A 23,095-nucleotide genomic window follows, 5' to 3' on the forward strand; every position below is an offset into this window, starting at 1 on the left:
CACTATTTGCCAAGTCTGTGTCTCTTAGGCACAGGGAATATTTGGATGTTGACAGCATCCAGGAGCTCTTTGTCCTATGCAGTGTCGTAGTACCTCTTCACCTCTTGCAAAACCCCAGTTAGCTCCCACGGAGAGCAAGTTAAGACACCACGACCAAATACCAACAGCAACAGTTTTGGCCAAGTTATCTTTCTGAAAGCCTTGTTAAAATACAGATGATCATCAAACTGATCATACACCTTTTGGGAAAGATTTGGTACCTCGTCCACAACTCTGACAACACCAGGTGACATTTAAATAAATAAATAAAACTATTTACTCTGCATGCTGTGAGGAACCACTCCATAAAAGCATTACCTGCCCTTTTACAGTAAGTGGCACTATCAGAAAGGTACTATTAACACATCCTTACCGCAACAAACACCAAGTCCCTGCAGTGCCTGCAGGATTCAGCCCTTAATCCTTAATCTTACTGAACTAATGCTCCTCTTTCTTAGGCTAAAGGGCTCTAAATATATCTTTATATAACCTTCCATTCAGAAGCACAAAGAAATGCTAAACTGGAGCCAAGGATCATCTAAGGAGAAAATTATGAAACAGCCGCCTATGTGCGCTGCTACTCAATTAACATCTTAACATATGCCATGTTACATTGTCTGGCTTGGCTCACATTGATAAAGAAATTAAATGGCTGTAAAAGCATTTCAATTAAATATTTAGAAAGCGGAGCTGCAAAAGGTTGAAACATGTTTGAATTAGTGAAATGACGACTATATATACTGCTCGGCTAATGGAGTAAGAGCTTTCGCTAGCACAGGTTACAGGGAAAGGAAAGCACACTCAAGCCGGGCATGTCCTCAAGGCAACCCTGGCATCCCAGAGGGCAGGACACTCCCCTCCCATCTGCACCTCTCACCCTCTGGCACACAGGAGACAAAAATCAGGTGGCTTCTGATGCCACCTAGGGGCTCTCTCCCTGCCTGCATTTCTCCCTCCCCTGGGGACAATTTAATGTCAGGCCCTGACACAAGGCACTTAGGCTTAGCACAAACATAAGTTAACAGAAGCAAAACATTTAACACCAGACAAATTAAATCTTCTGGTATTCAAACATAGATACACTCTTAGCTAAAGGGGCTGTAATTGCATCTTGGAAGCATATGAAATATTGTTATTTCCCTAAAGTGTAAAAACACAGAGTTGTGTCCACTTAAAATGCAGAAAAGTGCCCAACTCTAAAGCCTCAAAAAGTAAACAAAGTTTGTATGCACCCATTTGTAAATATTGTCTCTTTAAGCTTGCAGGCTAACTTCTCAAGTCAAAATCACTCTTCTCAGCAAAATAAGGAAGCAACAAGAACAGCAAGCTGATAAAATAGTGCAACAAGGGCAAGCTGCAACTATTTAATCTGCTCTGAAACCTAATCTACCTCCTTCCACTCACCAAAGAGAGTAATCCAGATTGGTTCTCCATCAGGCACAAGGAGCAATGCTGCATCCTGGTGCTGAAAAAAGCAGCAATTCAGCATGCCATGACATTTTAAGTTACTGCAGGTTAAAACTGGACAAACATAATTTCAACACTTGTTACTAAAATTAATGCAATTAAAATATCTCATGTAGAATAAAAACTGATTCCCTTCACCATTTCCAACATTACAATGATTTTATGAGCATTAAATAATGCCAACCATACAAAGAGCTGAACAAAGAAGATAAGGCTGCTAATGAAATACCCAAGTCTCAAATGTAGCCCATTTTAATGAATCATAGAATCAATAAGGTTGGAAAAGACCTCAGAGATCATCAAGTCCAACCTGTCACCCAACACCTCATGACTAAGTAAACCATGGCTTCAAGTGCCATGTCCAATCCTCTTTTGGACACCTCCAAGGACAGTGACTCCATCACCTCCCTGGGCAGCACATTCCAATGGCCAATCACTCTTTCTGTGAAGAACTTTCTCCTCACCTTGAGCCTAAACTTCCCCTGGCACAGCTTGAGACTGTGTCCTCTTGTTCTGGTGCTGGTTGCCTGGGAGAAGAGACGAACCCCCACCTGGCTACAACCTCCCATCAGGTAGTTGTAGAGAGCAATAAGGTCCCCCCTGAGCCTCCTCTTCTCCAGGCTAAACAACCCCAGCTCCCTCAGCCTCTCCTCATATGGCTTGTGCTCGAGACCTCTCACCAGCCTCGTTGCCCTTCTCTGGACACATTCAGGTGTCTCAATGTCCTTCTTAAATTGAGTGGCACAGAACTGGACACACTAAAGGTGTGGCCTAAGCAGTGCTGAGTATAGGGGCACAATGACTTCCCTCCTCCTCCTGGCCACACAATTGCTGATGCAGGCCAGGATGAAATTGACCACCTTGACCACACTCCTGGCTCATGTTCAGCTGGCTATCAACCAGTACCCCCTGGTACCTGTCTGCCTGAAATAATGAATCAGCAAACATCAGAATACCTACGTTTGAAAATTAGGTTTATAAACATCTCTTCACTCTCCAAAGAAATGTAGCTGTATTCAACACCAAAAACTTAAACCCAAATACTTAAAGTATCTGGGAAGAACATGTAACAAATAAGACACTGTTGGATGCTCCATTCCAGCAACAAGACAGTCATTTAAGTTCCTGGAGTTTTTCTACATTTATTTAAATACAGTGTTTTTTTGCCACAAGTAACTTTAATGGACTTAGAAGAGACAAAGAAAATGCTTTTCCACAGCTCTCACTCCAGTTCTTGCAGCATTTCTCAGTGCACATTGTTATACTCGGGCAGGGCTCTATTCCAAGGATGCTGTGTCCTCTGCACGCTATGTAGGAAAATATTCACAGAACCAACAAACATTAGGGTTTGGAAGGGACCTTGTAAGATCGTCAAGTCCAAATCCCCTGACAGAGCAGGATCACCTAGACTAGGTCACACAGGAACACATCCAGGTGGGTTTTGAATATCTGCAGAGAAGGAGACTCCACAACCTCTCTGGGCAGCCTCTTAAATTGTTCTGTCACCCTCACAAGTGAAGAAAGTTTTTCCTTATGTTTATGTGTCATAATATGACTTCAGAGGAGCCGCATCCTATGTTTAGTAGGAACAGTCTACACAGGGCACTACAGGGCACTGTTTTAAAATCAATATGCAAGGATCAATTGCCTAGAGAAGCTAAACACAAAAGCTAAAGTGTGATCTCAGCAAAGCAAGGAAGAAAGGGTGCTCAAGTATGAACCTACTCTAAATTACGTCCCACTGAAAGTAGAATGGACACAGTCGCCAGACAGGCAGGTTTGTGGCTAATTGCAAGTCATTCTTTGCAACAGCTCACATTTCACAAAACTTCTGTTTTAAAACTAACAATGGAGAAAAAACTAAACAAACCATCTTTGGTTGCTTTTGAATTCAGTCCATAGATAGCTAAAAGATCTGTTGTGGTACTTTCTGTCCTGATCAGCACAAGTCTCGTCACAACATTATTACTTAAGGCTAGTATTTCTAAGCAGTTGGAACTAGAGATGCTATAAAGCATGATGTGATTTTTTTTTCCCCTCAAGCCTTTGTCCCACGTCTGAGACAGGACGCCCAGAGAAAATGAAGGAGTGAGATTTTCCAGCAGCATTTAAAAACACCCAACAACAAACACACAAAGGAGTGGGGGGGAAAAAAGCACATTTACAAAACACACATGCAGAAAACTCTTCCACTTGCATGGACGCAAAGCCAACAAGATGATGAGGAGGAAGGCAGCACCTCGATGTCCATGACAACCTGCCACAGGGCACAGACCTGGTCCTCCATTGCATTCCCCTTCAGAAATGGTGGCTATGGACAGCTGATGGGAAAGTGGAACAATACTCAAGAGAAAATAGGAATAGTTCCACACTCTGTTTACATTTAATACACATCCATATATGTACAAATCTGTACAGAGCTATGTTTATTGTATATGTTACACAATGTTCAGCTGAATCTAACATAGAAGCTTCCAGTGTCAGCAGCTCTACTGCAATGTTCTCCTACCATACACATTTCCCAGCACTGGCACAGGCACCCAAGTGGCAGATTTAAGCCTGCTGATAAAAGGTGTGTTTCTTCTTCTCATCATTTCCTCTGACATGTCCATGACCCACAGCTATAGAATCATGGAACAGTTTGGGTTGGAAAAGACCCTTAAAGGTCACCTAGTCCAATTCCCCTGCACTAAGCAGGGACATCCTCAGCTAGATAGGTAGCTCAGAACCCTGTCCAAACTGACCTGGAATGCTTCATGGACCACCTCTCTGGGAAATCCGTGCCAGTGTCTCACCACCTTCACCATAAAAAAGTTCTCGTTCTTCCTTGCTGTCTAGTCTAAATCCACCTTCCTTGAGTTTAAAACCATCACCCCTTGTCCTGTTGCTACAGGCCTTGCTGAAACAACTGTCCCCATCTTTCTTGTAGGCCCCTTTTAAATACTGAAAGACAGCAATGTCATCTCCCTGGAGCCTTCTCTTCTCCTAGACACAACCCCAACTCTCTCAGCCTTTCTTCACAGCAGAGGTTCTCCAACTCTCAGATCATTTTTATGGTCTCCTTTGCATCTGCTCCAGCAGCTTAGTGCCCTTCGTGTGCTGAGGACTTCAGAGCCAGACACAGTACTCCCAGTGAGGTCTCATCAGAGCAGAGTAGATCTAATAACTATCCTAATAATGTTAGAGCAAAGTAACTGTTCTGGTTACTTTCTATTAAGAAACGAGTTTGCTACTGGTTGTACATCTTCATTACCCTATTACCACCCAGGGAAGTATCAGCTGGTTAGCAGTGCCATAACACAATCCTATCCAAGGCATTTTGTGGCTTAATCCTGAGCAAGTGCCTACTGAGCAGACCAGACCCACCTGCACTGACAGGCCCAATGCTGAGCCCCATAGATCGTCCAAGTTCCACCAAGACAAGCAAGAGCTCGGACATCCCACGCTGTCATCCTCACTGCAGAAACTGTAGGGCCAACAGCTGCAGGTGCCCCGTTAGCCTAGAAACAAGCTTCATCTTTCAACACCATGTTACCATCTCAATGGTACCAGGGGCCTGCTAGAAGCATGCTAGAAGCAGAGAAGCATTTTAAGGGTTAAGGTGGGGCTTGTTAGCCCTCCTCCACAGACACTTCACTCAGGAGGCTCATCTTAACTCACAGAGCTTACCTGATATAAGTTTTGTCCCTCCTCCATGCCACAGACATCCAGCTCTCCCCTCCACACTGACTAGTTCACCCACAGGCATCAGTTTGCCTTCTTGCAAACAAATGCAGCTTTTATCTAGCCCCCTCCGCCCAATGCTGCTTCATGTCTGGAGGTCTACATTCTTCCTCCTTGCCCCCTTTCCTCTCATAGCTGTCACACAGATCCTCCATATCTTTTTTCCCACTTGAGGAATCTTTACCCAAGGGCTGACCTTGGTAACTCCCAGGGAATGCAATCCTTGCAACCTCTTATGTTTCCCGGTGCTGAGTAATGCAAGTATCTACAAGTACTCTCCAAGCACCTGCCTACTTGAAGGGTCACTTGTTCCACACTAAATGGGCATAGCTTCAATGCTGCAGGAAAAGCAACCTCTTTCCCTGACCCATGTCACTCACACTGTTCAATAGCACATCCCATAATCTTACTCCTGTCCTTGCCTTTTTTCTAGAGGTGAAAGTTTAAAAGCTGAATGTATGCAGGATGGACATGGCACTGCTTCCTGATAGTGACAGCCATACAACCCATCTCAAAAAACTCCTCCTTGTTCAGCAGCAGTTCTTCAGGTCTCCATTCAGCCTTACCCCTGGACCCTGGGGCACTTCTCACTCACCTCTGCTTATGGTCCTAGACCCACTCCAGGCACAGGGACTGTCTGGTCTCTGCAAATAAAAAGCTGCAAGTAGTCAGGAGTCCTTTGACTACCTCAAAGGTCAGTTCACTGAACACTAAAATAGCGTAACTCCACCCTCTGTTTCTGGAGAGTGTTTCATTAAAAACAACCGAGTCCTAATGGAATCATTTAAAGTGGTTTTAATCCTTAAAGTAGGATCTTCAGAGAAGTTACAAACACATGCTACTCCAATTCTCAAGGATTTAGTTTGGAAAGTTTGAGTTTGCCTAGCCTGCAACCCAAGTGAACCTTAGTTTACTTGCAGGATCAAAAGCTTGTCTAAACCTGCAAGGTGCACTTGGTTAAAATTAAAGCTGCACAAAATTTAATTAACTTAAAGCTATGGAAGTTCATACCTGTATACATCCATTTCAGTTTGCACCTACAAAGCTGGGTTTGAACACAACTGCACTCACTCCTGGTAGCAGCTTAACTGTGTCAAACAATCACTTTAATGAGCCTGCACTGTAGGACTGATTGCTCCAACCCAAGATTATATTTACCAGCTCTTGGGCCAAGGCATTCACTAGGCCTGTTCAGCTTCACAGCAGCCAGGACAAACTTCCAGCACTGCATAAACTACAAGTGTAAGGCAGGTAAGCATCATTCCCACAGTCAGCTCCGCTCCACCCACTGCCTCCTTCAAAGCTATGATGTTTCTGCAGCCATGATGAGTAAATGAGCAAGTCTTTCAGATCATTTCTTTGCTATAAAACCTAACTCATGAATGGAAATTATGAACAACAGGCATCTGACCTATAATTAATACCCCACAATTTCAGGGTTCAGTAATGTGCCTCCTGAGAACAGGGAACAATGCATGCAGCCAGTTCATGAAAGGACGACTGTGCTACGCCTGGCCCTGCCACACCATCCTCCTTCTGTAGACAACTGGGTGGGATGGGAGACAAAAAATATAAGAACGCAGTCATTTTCTTCTGAAGTAACACACCTGTTTTGCAGGTATGGCACTGTCCATAAGTACTTGATATCTAAAGTATTCATGTTGTCATGCTTTTCATTTGAAAAGACAGCAGAGGGCATGGCACCTGCCCTAGTACAAAGTACTGAAGCCACAGCTATGCAAATCACCGAGTTCAGCACTCTATTAAGATGATTTGCAGAATACCTACATGGATTCATTATTCATAATACATACACTTCAGACATCCCAGGGAACTGCAAAGTTAAACCACAACTTACTCAGTAGAACAGTCAGAAACAGAAAATGCTGTCCTTAAACAAGTCTAGAACAGATTTCAGAAAAGATGCATTAAACTTCCAACTCTCAAAAAATCATAGGAACAGAGAATTACTACCGCGATTGAGAGATGGAGACAAAGCTTGATGCAAGCAAAGTGTCTACTTTATTGTACAAAGTATGCTCTTTATATAGGCTAACATAATCAAAAGTAACTAGTGATTGGCAATTAAATGTGTCCATCCAACAGTTATAGATTCGTGATTGGCTGCCGAGAAAATACCAGGGAACACACATAGCCAGGCAAGGCCCAGGCAGGTGATAGACAAAAGGCAAACGATCAAGCATCTCTTATCTAAGTTCAGAGAGAAAACAAAAGACTCTCTTGCAATGTTTACCAGCTCTAATTCTCAGGTAGTTGTGGGGCTTCCTGAGTCACAATGGCCGTTGGTAATTAGCTAATGGCTTTTTTCTCTCTACATAGTTGCAGTTTTTCCCAAGGTCTGTGGCCTATAAGGGCTAAAACATATCCTTCTACCAGCTGAGCATTGCTTGAGCATTGCACTCCCTAAATTCAGTGCGTCAAATTACATTTAAGATAGATGTAGACAGAGAGCTAGTAAAATAGTATTTGCCTAACCCTTGTGAATTTCACCTGTAGGCTGAAGCACAAAACTGGCCAACATCTTCCAGCATCTAACAATTTAGTGAAATATGCTTGTATGTGAGTCTTATGATGACCTTATCCACAGTTACTGTTTGATGAGTCCTTCCAGAAGGAAACACTAACAGCACTACAGAATCGATCAGTCTGCATTTTCACTCATGAGAATAACATTATGCATAAACATGCCAGTGGGAGAGCTGGTATCTGCATTAAGGGAATGAAAGTGTCTTTTCCTGATTAACATATTTGATTTAAGCTTTCAAGGTGAACTACATGCTGCTTTTTCACTCCCTTACCAAGCTGCTGAACTCTTCAAGCCAAAACTGCAGCACTCCAAATTTGACTAACTTAGGAGGGATGATCTCTTCCAGAAGCATATGTAAAGTACTCAAGCTATCACAGAATCGCAGAAAACATCCAGCTGGAAGGGACCTCCAGTCCAACCCTCGACTCAGCACCGAAGGGTCAACACTAAGCCATGTCCCTAAGCGCCAGGTCTACACACTGCTTTAACACCTCCAGGTATGGTGACTCTACCACTGTCCTGGGCAGACTATTCCAATGTTTGGTAACCCTCTCTGAAGAAACATTTCCTACCATCCACCCTGAACCTCCCCTGGTACATCTCCTGATCCTACATTGGGCATAATTTGCCCCAAATTTCTAAGTACTGAAAGTATTTAGTGACAACTAAGAACATTTCTGAAATGAGAAGAATGAGGTGAAAATAACAATTATTGGGTTTTGCACAGCAAACATCCATTAGAAATATTTTCAACTTCAACATCTGAAGCTATTGACTGGCAACAGCTCAGTGCACAATCTAAGTGTTCACAGAGAGAGGGTTTCCACATGCTGAGCCACTGTACACAATCTAAATTTATTTTTTCAGTCAAGCTGCAAATTTCACTGACTAGCACGTACAAACCAAGATGGTACATGAACCTCACTTTCTTAATTGGAGCACAAGAAGCTTGTAGCAAGAGAAAGATGCAGTCCACAGCAATATGAGCAATGAAAGCTAAATGGAGACTGCTTAAACTTACTGGTACTAAACTAAAAAAATAATTCTCTTTTTCATTTATATTCTCAGCCTGAGAGCCATTTTTAAAGTTGTTAAATTCAAAGTTGGCCATTCATAGTGTAAATTCTGGTATATATCTACAGGGTAATCAGACACATAGCTTCCACTTGGAAGCAATCAGTGTAAGATAGTTGTCTGAGCATCTTCACGGACCAGGGACTGAATTAAGCATGTTACCAAATCTTCAGGGTCAGCATTTTTTGTACAATAAAATGGTCATTTACAAGATGAATTTTTAACTGAGATTTCACTATAAACTGCAATTAGATAAACTTTTGCCCAGTGTAATTAAACACACATAAATGAGCATTTCCAAATTGCTGCATAAAGAAAAATGTGCTTTTCCTCATGTCGTTAGCACATTTGTTGACTACTTGGGTGTTTTGTTTTCTTTATTTCACTCAGTAAACTCTCTTTATTTGTTAAATACAAATGATGCTTTCTGTTAAGAATATCCTTTTCCATATTTTAAAACTAGATCTGTCAATCACACTTCTTTCCCTTGTTGAATTGAACAGGCAAATACACTTTCCTCTCAGCTGCCAATTAATTTATCAACTTTTTATCAGTTAATCATTGAACTATACCACTGGAATCAAGTGCAATGAGGGTAATTCTGCAGAGTAGGCTCCTGCAGCCCACAGCTGGCTTCCCTCTTCAGCAAACTGTGGTTCCAGGTGTGCAGCCTGCAATACTGCCAGTGAGTCTTTTAAATATCAACTAATTTATTTAGTTCACATGACCACTAACAGATCATGATTTATAATGTTAACAGGCTTAATAAAATAATAATCCAATTTTAAAGAAAAAAGGCATACTTTGTATTCTTAATGAAAGAAACACCACACTGTCAGAGTTTGGATAAAAGGTTCCTGTGGCACAGTCTGACTGCTGCAAGGTTATTTTGAAATGATGTTTGGCCTTTGCTTCAGATAGTCCCATCACAGCAGGAAAACCTGCAGCTTTTCTGCAAGCCCTGAGCACCGGCTGGCCAGCCTCACAGGCACCTCACCCACAGCTACCAACCTTGATACAGCCAACACAAGGATCATAGAGTGAACATCTACTTTTCATTTAGAAACACTATGAGAAGCACAAAGAATCTGAAACTGAACATAGTGTTGAAGATGGCAATCACAGGCAAACAATGCTAACACACACAGCTCACTTGGGCAGGGTACCCATCCTTCAAGGGAGCCTCCCTCAACACCTGCCTGTTCTTCCAAAGTAACTACTGCCCGCACACCACCAGCACAGACAATAAATTGGTCCTGCCAGATGATGTCCAGCTCCAAAGTAGAAGCCTCAAGTTATAGTTGCAGATTGCCTCCAGACATGGCACTCACTTGGCATCTGGCATCATCTTGCTCAGTTCTCCGCTGAGCTTACTACACATCCAACCCTCTCAAGTACTCTTCTCTACTGAACTTGCAATAAAAGTAACATGTAATTCTGGAGGAGGGAATTGTCACTATTCTTGATAGCACAAAAAAAAAGGACTTAGAATTCTCTTCACCAAAAATATTAAATAAATGTTTAAGCTTTCCAATTTACAGGCCTTCAAACGCTTACCACTTGTACTGAGTAACTGTTTTAAGTATTTTACCATGGTAAACAGTTCTGAATAAGAAGGGAAAAGCTCACAGGATCATTTTCACCAAGCCACAAAGACTACTCCAAGTATTTCCAGGTATCTTGTTTAGAGTCAGGACAGTATCATAGGCAAATGCAGTACAACATATGGCCCATATTGCCCATCCAGCACACCTTGCTCACAAGCTCATTCTTGTTTGTCCAAGCAGATACTTCCAGGCAACCTGGTAGTAAGACAATGTTCCAACAGCCTGTATTTATTGCTGACAGCTTTAAAAATAATTTAATTCATTACTTTATAGGCAACCAAAGCAATGAACTGTAATTCCTGCTGTCCAGTGCAATCCAACTTTTTCCCTGGCAGGAGTCCCAACAACCTTATAATGCCACTTAGGAATCTTTGAGAAATAGGGATTGCCTCCATGCCTGGGAGACCATCCATCAAAAACAACAGCCATAAATCACAGACCTTGACATTTAACCACAAACTCCTTCTCAGGGGGAGATAGAAGCATGCCTCATTTAACAAATTAGTTCTTCCCAGGAACAAGATTTTCTTCCCAAACTTGAACTACCTGACAATCAATAAGTGACACCATCCCCTGATAGTTCCAGGTTAGAGCTAAGCAGGACCTGTTGCTCTGGAGTGTGGATATGTCCTGAGACACGTGCCCTCCCTCCATAACCGTCACACACTGAACTATGTTGTATGTTACAGATTATACAGTGAGAAAAAGGTAACAGCTCACATAACCTGAACTATAAAGATTAGCCCACGGACTAGGTGCAGCACCAAGCAGGCCCAAAAGGAGAGCCTGACAGGTCTGTCACCCACAGGAAGCCCTTCTGCCAGGACTCCTAGGGTTCAGGTCCTGCTCATCCCCAGAGGCACCTGCAGCAACACATGGCCTCCCCATCCTTTCACTGGCAGATTGTCACCCCAGCACCCACAAGCAACTCATTGGAGGTGTTTAGGAGGAGACTTGATAAGGTGCTTGGTTGCATGGTTTAGTTGATTAGACGGTGTTGGATGATAGGTTGGACACGAAGTCTCTTCCAACATGGTTTATTCTATTCTATTCTAACTAAAAGCAAGCAAAATACTCAAGAAGTTTGAATGTTTTTTCCACTGTCTTAATGATTAAACATTCAACAACAGAGAACACTTGGCAGCTCAGCTTACTGAAAGCCTGTTGATGGCACAGCAGCCAGTAACAAGCATCCTACCTGATGACAGATAACCCTTTTTCCAATGAATCAAGGAAGTGTTAAAACAGACACTGGCTAACTCCACTTCGACAAAAACAAACCAAGCCCTCAAAATTCCTAAAGATCTGAAGTGAACACAGCAAAACATCCCAGCACTTACAAAATGTTTAGATGTATTAAGGAGATTCTTCTTGGTAGTTTTAGAGTACCAATTTGCACTGGCCTTCTGGTTGGGCACTGAGTGCCAAAGCACTGCATTTTCATCTATCCACCTTTTGAATCACTTGATGATAGCCTTGCAAATGAAGGCTCCAGCTTTCCACTTGGACTTCTCCAGAGGCAAGACAGAAAGCTACCTCCATCGCCTCATCTTAGCAATTTAAAAATAAGGAGGTCCTTATTCATACATGAGGCTTTGTAATATTAGATATTAAAAAGGCTAGAACCAAAAATCCAAATTTGGATCATGATCTGAATTTTGCAGCTCTGGCCCTTCTCCAAATACTTCTGTTTGGCAAGCAGCAGAGTGGAGTAACAAGAGAAGGCAACACACATAAGTTATGGGATCTGAATAAAAACATTAAGCTCAACCCTTGCTCTCAAAACTACACACACACATGGAAAAGATAAACAAAACCACCCCAAGCCCCAAATAATTAAAAGGTTTATCAGCGCTAAAGTAGAAATCTGAGCACCCAAACCTGAACAGCATTGTCACCTCATCCAGTTACAGTCATTTTTTCCTCAATGAATTTATACAGGATCCAGAAAATTGTACTAAGTGTTCTTTTCCGATAGAGATTTGGATTACAACTCACCAATGGCATACAGACACATTGCAAAGCAAACTGAACTGCCCCAAATGGCAAGCAACCCAGCCACAGAGGCCTGGGATGACAATCCTGCAATTCTGTGCTTGTTACCAACTCATTAGAAATGCTGCCTTGAATCCCAGTGTCACACAATCTGACTTGCTTCAACGAAGGGAACTCCTGTGGTGGCAAGTAAACCATTTATGAAACAATTGCATATGTCTGACACTGCACAGTCACGAACTTAATGCATTCCCATGGATTTTAAATGTGACAGCAGTAAAACTTAGCCAAATCTTCTATTACTTGAATAGTGTTTCCCCCATACACTTTATTAGATCCTATTATTTCAAGAAGCAAGGACAAACACCACCCACTAGCAAGAGTGAAAAATCCACTCTTCCTAAAAGCAGATTTACAAAGACCTTTCTCCTGCAAAGCTATTCCATCCAACTTGGGGCCACGATTTTCAATAAATCTCCTCTCCATTCTCAAAAGGTTACTTAAAGGTCACCATTCATTTTTATTCAGGTTTACTTTCTAACCTTGTAAAAATGCCTACAGACCAAATTGGCTTCCACATCTGCTGACCTAGAAATTCCACCACCATGGTGGCCATTCCCTGTTTTGGAAAGTTCTTTCTCCTCCCACACTGATCTGGCACTAACTGTTGCAAGTTGCTGGCCTGCCTGCTCCCAGCAGTTGGTGGTATGGAGGAAGACTTTCCCAATAGCAAGGAGATGCACTTCAGTACAGAAAAGTAAATGCCTTCTTAAGCTTCCCTTGCGTGAAGGAATCATTCCATGGGGCTTCCCTCAAAAAGGAGGCTCTCCCTCATATAGAAATGTGTAGCAATAAATAAATGCGTGTACCTGGACCTTGTTCATGTGACTGGAAGATCCACAAAATAACCCTTGGAGGGGATGGAGCAGCCATCCTCCAAGAAAAGAAGGCGAGTTGAAAAGGTGACAACTGGTGTAGGATTTATTTTGCCAAATTCAAGAGAGCTGCATCACCAATGGCTGCAATCAGTCACACAGTTTAAAATTTGCTTACAGCCAAAGAGAAATAGGCACATAAAGTGATTGGATTGTTTTATGCAAACTTCTTCCCCAGGAGATGGCCCTCTCCTCAGAACTGAATTTTATCCGCAGAAGCTACAAGTGACCTGCTTTGACCAACTCACACAGAAATGAAGTAAAATTAAATGAATTTTACTTTAGGTTCCTACCCATTTGGGGAAGCAGTGTGAAACAGAAGAACACTTTGCTAAATGCTTTACCCCAGAAGGCTGACCTTCCCTGAAATCAACAAGAAATGCCCTAAAATACAGTCCACAGCTCCATTCTTTATGTGTTCAACCACTTACACACCTTATCAAGAAATACTTTCAGGAAAGTCAAGTTTTAACATCACCTGTAAACAAAGGAATCATAAAACCAGGGAAAATGGGTCAGTGACAAGACATGTTTGCAGTTTTACACAGCATCTCTGAGCTGAGGGTCTCAAAGCGCTTCTTCAAAGAAGGTAAACACAATCCTGATGTTACATAGATTTAGTGAAATTAGCACAGCCTGCATGCCTGTCAGTTACAATTATTAACTCTTCCTCTCAATATTTACTTATCTTTCATTGAAGAATTCTAAGTTCCCATCTTCAACAATGAATTAACCAGGACAGAGAAGGGAATGGCGACTGGTGCATTTTGGGCTGGGGACCCATTCAGTTTCGACAGACCTTTTAACCAAATACACAGGCTTTTGCTTTGCTTTTTCTTTTTCCTGGTTTGATGGTTTTGTGGGGGTTGTTTGTCTGTTTTGTTGTGTTTGAGGGCTTCTGCTGTTGTTCTTAATCCCTGTCTTCCTCTCTTAAGCAGAGAAAATTGGAGAGTAAATCCAACCTGACTCAAGAAATCAGTGTTTTAAAATAATATATACATAAGGCTGTTACAGGAATTTCAGCTGCAGATGAAACAACCAAAAAGGTGTTTTCGCCTGCATTTGCAAAGAGCCTGAAACACATACTCCTTGAGATTCCCTCTTCATTTTATAAGGAATATCAAGATTATCAATCTTTTTTTCTACTGACCTCACCATACATGTAAGCAGCAATTCCTATTATCAACAAAAAGAGTCTCAATGGCATTTCCCAAATTACAGAACATTCACTCTGCCAACAGTTAAGTGACAATCCACGCCTAATGAGGAGTGACAGATACAATTGCAGGAGGGTGCAGGAATGATGTTAGTTGTAAGAAAGAATGCAGCCTTCCAAAGATTAGGAAAAAAATGGTGTTACAATCAGCTAATCTGTTTTTCTAACACAATTCTTTACAGTAAGGGTGGTGAGACACTGGAACAGGTTCCCCCAGAAGGTTGTGGATGCCCCCTCCATGAAGATGTTCAAGGCCAGGTTGGTGGTGGCCTTGAGCAATCTGGTCCAGCAGAAGATGTAACTGTCCAAGGAAAGGGGGGTTGGAACTAGATGATTATTTAAGATCCCTTCCGACCTAAACCATTCTATGAATCCATGAATACCAAGAACCCCAAACTAATAAGGGCACAGTTCATCTCCTACTTCCTGCTTCAACATGAGAAAAACTATGCCTTAGGACATAATTTTGTCACTGCTCAGCCTTGTTCATGTGGTTTTCCAATATGACTTATAGGTAGGAAAGCGATCTGAGAATGCACATTATGGATTTGAAATCCACATTCAACTGAAACAGCTACAAAAGTGATCCTCAGTGCAGTTTACACATGAAATATTGTGGAGGGGGAGGAAAGAAACTAATCTCTCCATGAGAATTACTATATTCAAATGCTAACAGATGCTTTTTGGACAATAAAAGCTGAGATGCAGACAAGGTGAAAGAAGCTAAGGTAAATTCATGCACAGATGCAAGCATCAGATCACTATTTACAACAGTAAACAAGCACTCATTGAAGAATCACCACCAGTAACTCCCAACAGTGAACAAGAAAACAAACCTATCCATTCTTCCAATGTTTGCAGCTAAGGTCTGGATTTTAGATTAATGTAGTGAGTGGAGGGATTTATTGCCTAAAACTGTTGGCCTTTTTCTTTCATAGCAGCGAGACCAAACCCTCAGCCAACAACCTCCTTCCTTGATCGTCTCCACATCTCAGTCCTTGTCCCACACACACATACATTGCTGACTGTCTTCAGCTATAGGATACTCTTTGGCAGCCTAATGTAATATTGAGTAGACTCTGTCTTCAACACCGTATGTTTAAATAAAGAAACATCATACATGAGTAACACACATTTAGTAGCACAGTACCCTCACCCACAGTAAACAATTGAAACCCCATTAGGCTATACACTCAGACAGCTGACTAGGGAGGTTTTCTCGCCTTGGGCTCGAATGTCCGGATAAAAAAACCTATTAATAAATATGAAAGCTTTAATGAATCTGAAGAGAAACAAAACCAGGCAGATTAAGGCCTAGCATCCAGCAAAGACCAGGGCAATTTACAAACCCTTCCAATCTGACGCTAATCAGCCAGGCTGCGCTCTCAAAGACGTGTTCTCCCTGTCTAGACTTCTAATCCATCAACAGGAAAAGACATCTAATATTATTTCTGTGCATTTCATCGACGCGCTAAGAACACATCCAACTGCCTCAGCAATTCACAGGCATAACATGAAACAAAAATGGACACTGCTTTGCTGGATCCATTCAAATGGGGCATACAGGATCAAAAAAACCACCCAAGTTACACAGTGGTGAACTTCAATTATTTAACTGCTGTTTGATTAAAGTACCTGTATGTGATGATGCAATATAAATAAATACTTCCCAATTTACTTTCAAGCACAGTTAAGAAACTCTGCTTCCTTTCCCTTCTCAGTTCAAACTAATAGTCATTTCATATGCAAAACCAACCAAACAAAAAAACCCACCCAAGAAACAAACAAAAAACCCCAATACTGACTAGACTCCTAGCAAGCCCACTTTTAAGTCTTAAGTACATACATTAACCATGCTGGCAATTTTAACCAGCAGGATTTAACCTACTGTTTCATTTCAAGGGACTCCACATGTTCACAATTACTTGAGCTACTTTTGTCAAATTACACTGTAATTTAATAAATAGAATAAATGAAGTACAACTTGAGATATGAATAACTCATTGTCCCGCTCAAGGCCTACATCACATACTATATTTGTATTTGTCTGTACCGTGGAAAGACAAGCACAGACTTGTTTGTGATCCTCAAGTCCAGTATTTCAGTAGCTGCTATATTTTGCCATATTACTGTTTTCACTGACAACACAATTTGAAGAATTAAACTTAAAAAAAAAAAAATAAAACCCCAAACACAACCAACTGAAAACATCCATCCACTATGCAGAAACATACAGGATGAAAGAGGCAGAGTGAAAATAATACAGGAGTACTAATCTAAGGTGCTAACTCTTTGGGAAGCAAAGGAGGAACTGAACATGCCAATCTGCCAGCAGACACAACCGACATAGCAGGGGAGGAGGGGAGGAAGAGGAGAAGACAGAAAAGAGGAAGCTCTCTTCTGCACATTACACCTAGTTCTGTAACAGAGCACTGCCATTTCCACAGGCGACCTTCCACAATCTCTCCCACTGTTTATCCATCACCAGCACACAGCACCTGCTGAACAGAGCAGCACAACAGATACAGACTGCAACTACAGAAGGAGACTTTCTGCTGTTTACTTCAACCACAGTGTGCATGATTATCCTGGCAATGCTTATCCTTGCTGTTCAAAAACAATCACCACATCTACATGAATATGCAAATTAACATTAAACTCCAGCCTCAAATGAAGACTGCTTAATCACAGTACAGAAACATGGAATTTCTAGTGGTCCCATATGAAAGACTTGAAGATATTTAAAAAACAAAAAGGTTTTATTATAAAAAATAATCCTATCTTCAAAAGCTACATTTCAACAGTATAACCCACAGGGAAAAGCAGCACCTTTTCACCCCTTGAAAGCAGCAGGCAAGACCCAGCCCGGTGCAGGGAGCAAGGAGCCAGAAGGTACACTCGTGGAGAGGTGAGAAATGTCTGTGAAAGTACCAGGAGACAGGGCTGCAAAGTGCTGGCAAAACCTCTGCTGGTCACAGGCACTTGGCACCAGGCAAGCCATTTAAAGCAGGCAAAACACAGCATTCCTTTGTACCAAACGTGAGCTCAAGCTATTCATCAAGTTTACCTGCATGAAATAGGCAGCTTTCATTTAAAAGACTAACCTATGCACTATTTTTCCTCGAAAAGAAAACCCATAATAAAAGCTGAGGTGTTACTTAGTAGCCATTTTGTCTTAACTTGGACATGATACCTAATCTGAATGCAATGTAAACATGCTCTCTGAGGCTTATTTCCAAACAGCACATTCATGGAAGAAAATACAAAAAGGCCATCACCAAATACCATAATGAATTAGGAAGGTGTGAGGGTTTTGTAATCCAAACAGACTGGAAATTCTGCAGGTTGTACCCCTTCTCTAGGTCACATTGCAGAGAAAACCAAAACAAAAGGTAGCAAGTGTGGATTGAGAACAATGAATTATTATTTACTGTTTATATTATAAAAACACCAACCAACCCACAGCCAAACAATAAATGCAATTTCAGTATACCTTGCAATGAAATAATCTGAAGGTAAAATTGTATTTAGATTCTCTTTCTTTTCCATCTATGTCAATTCAAAACATCAAATCTAACTATGCTATGAAGTCATATACAAAACAGATCAGTATGTTTTCATTAGGAGTACATAAGAAAAATAAAATATGGTGTGTATATATAAAGGAAAGCAATCCATACCAGCAACCTATAACTCCCAGCTTCCACAATACTTTCCTAGACCCCTCAGCCAAAAGTAGCTTTTAAAAGCATACACAAAATATAAATGCTGCAAGTGACAGCCTCTCAGAGATATTATTTTTAAAAAAAAATTACTTGCAAGGCAAGCTAAACTCAATTTATCTCTTTTCCTCAACTACAGGCAAAATATTCTTTTAAGAAAAACTCGGCTTACTACAAAATTTGCTGTAGTTTTTAGGGGTGAGGGGGAAAAAATATTGGATTCCACTGCAGGAACTTGCAAGCCATCATCACAAGTTTCAGTCAAAATTGCATTTGCCAGACTGGAAACTCAAAAAAACAGGTTTACAAGAAGGGTGGGAAAATGCACCCTTACTGCGTCGCTCTGCATTCCCTGCTGCATCAACGCTGTGCCGGGGGTCTCACACCAGCGTCAAAAAATACAGACATAAACCCAGAGGGCCGTGTAAGATGCCGACTGACTAAAATGCCTTCGGCAGGTGAGGCTGTACCATTGGGCCGTGCAGAGCTGCTCCACAATTGCCATTATCGCTGCACACAGATGGGCAGCACCACGAACCCACGCCCGGCACACGGCGGGCTGCCTCATTCCTGGAAAATAACAAGTACCGGGCGCGGCAGCAGCCACAACCAACCCGACCCGCGCACCTGCCCGCGGCCGCGCGTTTTCCACGCCGTGCCCGTTCGGGGCGCGCCCCGGGAGAGGGGGAAGGAAGAGGGGGAGGTGTCACGGGCGCCTCCGCGCAGCTCCGCGCTCCCCAGCACAAAGGGGCCGCCGCGCCCGCGTAGCGCCCCCCACCCCCAGCGTACCCCAGCGCTAGCCTGGGGCGCAGCCGACCAGGGCGGCGTGGCGGCAGCGGGGCCCGGCCCTTACCAGATGGAGCTGCGGATCTTGTGCTGCAGCGCGCTGGCCTCGCCGCCCTGCAGCCCCGGCACCAGGGCCGGCAGGGCCCCGCCGGGCGCGGGGGTGCCGGCAAGCCGCCGCGGCGGCTGCCCCTCCGGCTGCTGCTCCTCGGCCATGGGGGCGCGGCGGCGGGGACGCGGAACGGCGCTGGCCGTACTAGGCCTCTGCCGCAGCCCTCGAGTGAGTTGCCTTCCCCCGCTGCCCTGGGGACATCACGGGCGGAAAGCCGAGCCGCTTCCCGCCGCTACGCAGCAGGATGGCGAGCCCGGCCCGCAGCACGGCGCATGGCGGCACGTCCTCCGCCGCCGCCCCCGCGCAGGGTCGCTCCGCGCTCCCCCCCGCCTCGCAGCACCTGGCCCGGCCCGCCCTGCGCCGCCGCCGCCGCTCCTCGCCCCGCGGCCGCCGTGCCCGCCCGGGCGTCGAGTGCGCAGACTCGGCGCTGCCCGAGCAGACGGGCCGCCCCGCGCCGCTGCCGCCGCCACTGCCGCCGCCACCACCCGGGAGGGGGCCGGGGGCACGGCCAGCGGCGACGAGCCGGAGCCGGGAGTAGGGGCTTCACTCTCCGAGAGCCCTGGGCCAGGGCTTGCGGGTCCCCGCCGCGGGGTGATAGGCACCTCCTACAGCGGCCCGACTCAGCGGGAGCAGCCGCTACTGCGAGCCGGCGGCCAAAATAACACATAAACGCGTGTGTGTCTGTAAGGGTTTTTATAGATAGATAGAGAGAGGCAGAGATAATAAGCGTAGATGGGGATGATTTATATAGGGTGCACCGTGCATAGCTGCGCACTGAAGACACGTGAACCCCGCTGCTGCGGCGGCAGCAGCATTACATCAGCGGGCTGCACCACCGCCGCCCGGTGCCTCCCGGGGTGCTGTCTGCATCCTCCCCTGCCTCCTAGCGCTGGCAGCGCTCTGGAAATGCGTGACTGTTAAAAAAGAAAATAAATTCCTTACTGCTCACATGTCCGTGAGGAAGCCAACCATTCACACGGTGTGATGGCCTGCTGGACCACCTCTTCTGCTCAACCTTCTGTGTCCCCTGGACTTACGTGGGGCCGTGGTGCCCTTAGTCCTACAGGCCTTTACCCTCAGCTTTCCATGACAAACAAAGATGGCTCAGCCTGCCCCTTTGTTGCCCTCTTTTTCCAATAACTCCAATTCTGGAAGTGTTCTTGGGGAAATTCACAAGTTTTGTGCTCAGCCCGCTGGGGCAGGACTTGGCAATGGATGGATGTGCAAGTGCCCTTTCCCATGGTACGCAAGGATAAAGAAGTGGCTTCCTGTCCTATGCTGATCACAGAAAATGTAGGACTAAAGACAGCTAATAATGTAAATGCACACACAGATACATGACATTGCTAAATTTAGGAGATGAGTATTTCTAAATTACTATGTCACCAACCAAAGTGAGACTTCAAAAATAAATCTTTGCTTATGTTTTCACAGCTCGAAAATCAGAGCACTAATAGATATGATGATGATGAGTTTCTTCTTATAAATCTCTCATCAGAATGACAAAAATTATGCTGTATTTTCCCCATTTAAAAACATTTTTTTAAACTATGATTGAAAATTTTTGAAGGGCATGAAAAAAAAAAAGGTAAAAATGCAAGTAAAAATTGTAATTAGAAATAAACAGAAAAATAATCCATTTGAAACCCCTAGCTGCTGTGCTTTTTGCAGGAAAAATACATCAATGTGAGTGTAAACTGGCACAGGAAGACAAAGGTGAATGTTTGTGCTATTTTCTAGTTTTATGCAATTGCCTGTTAATTCTAATTGTTTTAACACAGACAGGGTTGCCTCTGTTGAGATCTTTGGTTTGGACCCTGTGGCATCTGCCTGGCCAGAGCTTAACCTAACAGGGATCCCAGTTGTAAGAGCATTTCGGCCAATGGATAGCTCTTAGTTCTTCACTGAAATCAGTGGGCCTACACGTTGCAAAGTTCAACAGATGAGCATCATGTTTGCAGGATTGTAGGCTATTATAATAAATTGGGAAAGCATACATCATTTTAGTGTGGCTTTCAGTCTAAAACAGAAGTTGGAAGTCAAATTTATTGTTTAGTTCCTCATGTATTTAGTTCCCAGACATGTCAAATTGTAATCACATTTATGTACAGCTGTATGGGTGTTATGTGCCCAAAAAGAAAGGGGGGGGGGGGGGGGGAAGGTCACATCTTATCTGCAAAATCTGCCACAGCAGGCACAGGCTGGCACCCTAGGGCCACCATCGCCACTCTGTAATCACACCAGGTGTTTTAAAGTAGAATGGAATTAAATTGGCACAGAGATTAATTGTGCTTGCATTTTTGTGGTGGAAGTGGTCAGTGGGCCTCAAGACCTATGTCTGTACTCCAATATCTCACCATCAATTCACTTTTTTTTTAACCAAATTTTTTTTACCGGTGTTTTTTTGTTGTGAAGCCTTTCAACTGTAAGCCACTTTCTATTGCTGGATTTGAGTAGTAGGCCCAAAATGAGATCAGGGTCTCATTTTGTGTAAGAAAGCAATTTCCTCCTCAGGCCTAACAGTAAAGAAGAATGTAACACTTTTTCCCAGCATGATACTTGACATAAACAGGGCTGTGTTGTGTACAGCTACAGCAGAGAGGCCCAGACTGTGCCCCTCCAAGAGGCTTTGTCGTATTAGGTGTAATTCCCCTTCAGTGCTTTAATCACATTGCCTCAGTGGAGCTGAGCATGGAGTTTGGTACAGGTTTGTTACACCCCTATTTTAACACCAAGTGAGGAAATTTTTGCCTTTTGTAATAGGTAAGGCCCATAAATGGAGATAATTTTAGCTGACTCCTATATAACCAGCTGAACCTGCCTTGTGTTTCATATGGTCTCTGCACCTGTGCAAAATGGGTGAAAGGAAAACGGCAGCAGTTTATACAGTTAACGTGATTATATACAACTAAAGCAAAGAACAGAATGATTGTATAAACAGTTTGTGCTGACAGGATTAAATTGAAGACACTGAGGAGAATTATTTAACAGCCAAAAGATAAACCTGAATTCAGATGGACTGACTGGAGACCTCCAGGTAATCTCCACCAAGGATCACTGCAACTGCCTGATGGAGTTTCTGTACATAATGCCTTTGTTTGGCTTAAGAGATTGAGATCCTGGTCAGTGCTGTATAAAAACACACACAAAAAACAGTACAAAGGAGTAAATGATAAGTCCCATTATGGTAAACAAAGGCATGTGTGAAAGTTCAAGTGTGTCAGAAACCTGACTAATATTTGCAAGACTGGGATCTTACCTACTCTTTCAAATGTCTGAAAAGTGCAGCAGCTGAGCCCAGAGCAGGTAGGCCGGGGACTTCCTGTCCTACTCTCCCTTTCTGTAGACAGATTTTTGTTGTCTAAAAATTGATGTTGCTGTATTACTGATGAAATTCCTCTCTTTTCTATCTCCAATGTGCTGGAAATCTGCTGCACCAGACAGATATATTCATTAGAGGCTGATCTTCAAAAGAGAATGAAAAAGCTGGTTTTGGGGAAAAAAGAGCCAGCTGTCTGCCCAAAGACAATCTCCATTTCTAGAGCTTAGGATCTAACAAGCCTTCCCTGCAGTGAAAAGATGTGCTCACATGCTCTTTAACCTATTTTCTGAGATTTTCTTTAGTATATTTATGTGTGACTTTATTTTGTTTTTTCTTCCTTGTTATGAATTGTCTCTGACAGTGGTTGGATATACACTCTTATGCTTTCAAGAAGGAATGTCTCACTGCCCTTTCTCGAGGCCTCAGTGAGGGGAAGGTGCTTTTCCTGCTCTCCTGTCAGTAGGGATCTGCTACCTCTTGCCTAGTACAGGACCAGAGTCCTGCACGCTTCAAGACTAACGTGAGGTATGAGGCAGATAAATAATGAAACCT

The 23,095-nt window shown here is 43.3% G+C and overlaps 1 protein-coding gene across 3 annotated transcripts in view; it reads right to left on the bottom strand.

Moving 5' to 3' along the window:
• The window catches only part of RFX7 (regulatory factor X7), a 54,896-nt gene extending 35,316 nt beyond the window's left edge, over window positions 1–19,580 (bottom strand). The window contains exon 1 of one of the 3 annotated variants that reach the window (XM_068143890.1): window positions 19,562–19,580. Coding sequence is in view for 2 of the 3 variants with exons in the window: in XM_068143887.1 (XP_067999988.1) it covers window positions 19,180–19,325 (146 nt within the window). In the remaining variant the exon portion in view is untranslated. Of the gene's footprint in view, window positions 1–4,872; window positions 5,987–19,179; window positions 19,502–19,561 lie in introns of those variants that run through there. The other 2 variants (XM_068143887.1, XM_068143888.1) reach the window with 2 other exon arrangements.
• Window positions 19,581–23,095: the final 3,515 nt, after the last annotated feature.

This window comes from Melanerpes formicivorus, unplaced genomic scaffold (genome assembly GCF_026170545.1).
Source record: "Melanerpes formicivorus ecotype bairdi unplaced genomic scaffold, bMelFor1.0.p_v2 SCAF_10, whole genome shotgun sequence".
Taxonomy (NCBI): Eukaryota; Metazoa; Chordata; class Aves; order Piciformes; family Picidae; genus Melanerpes; species Melanerpes formicivorus.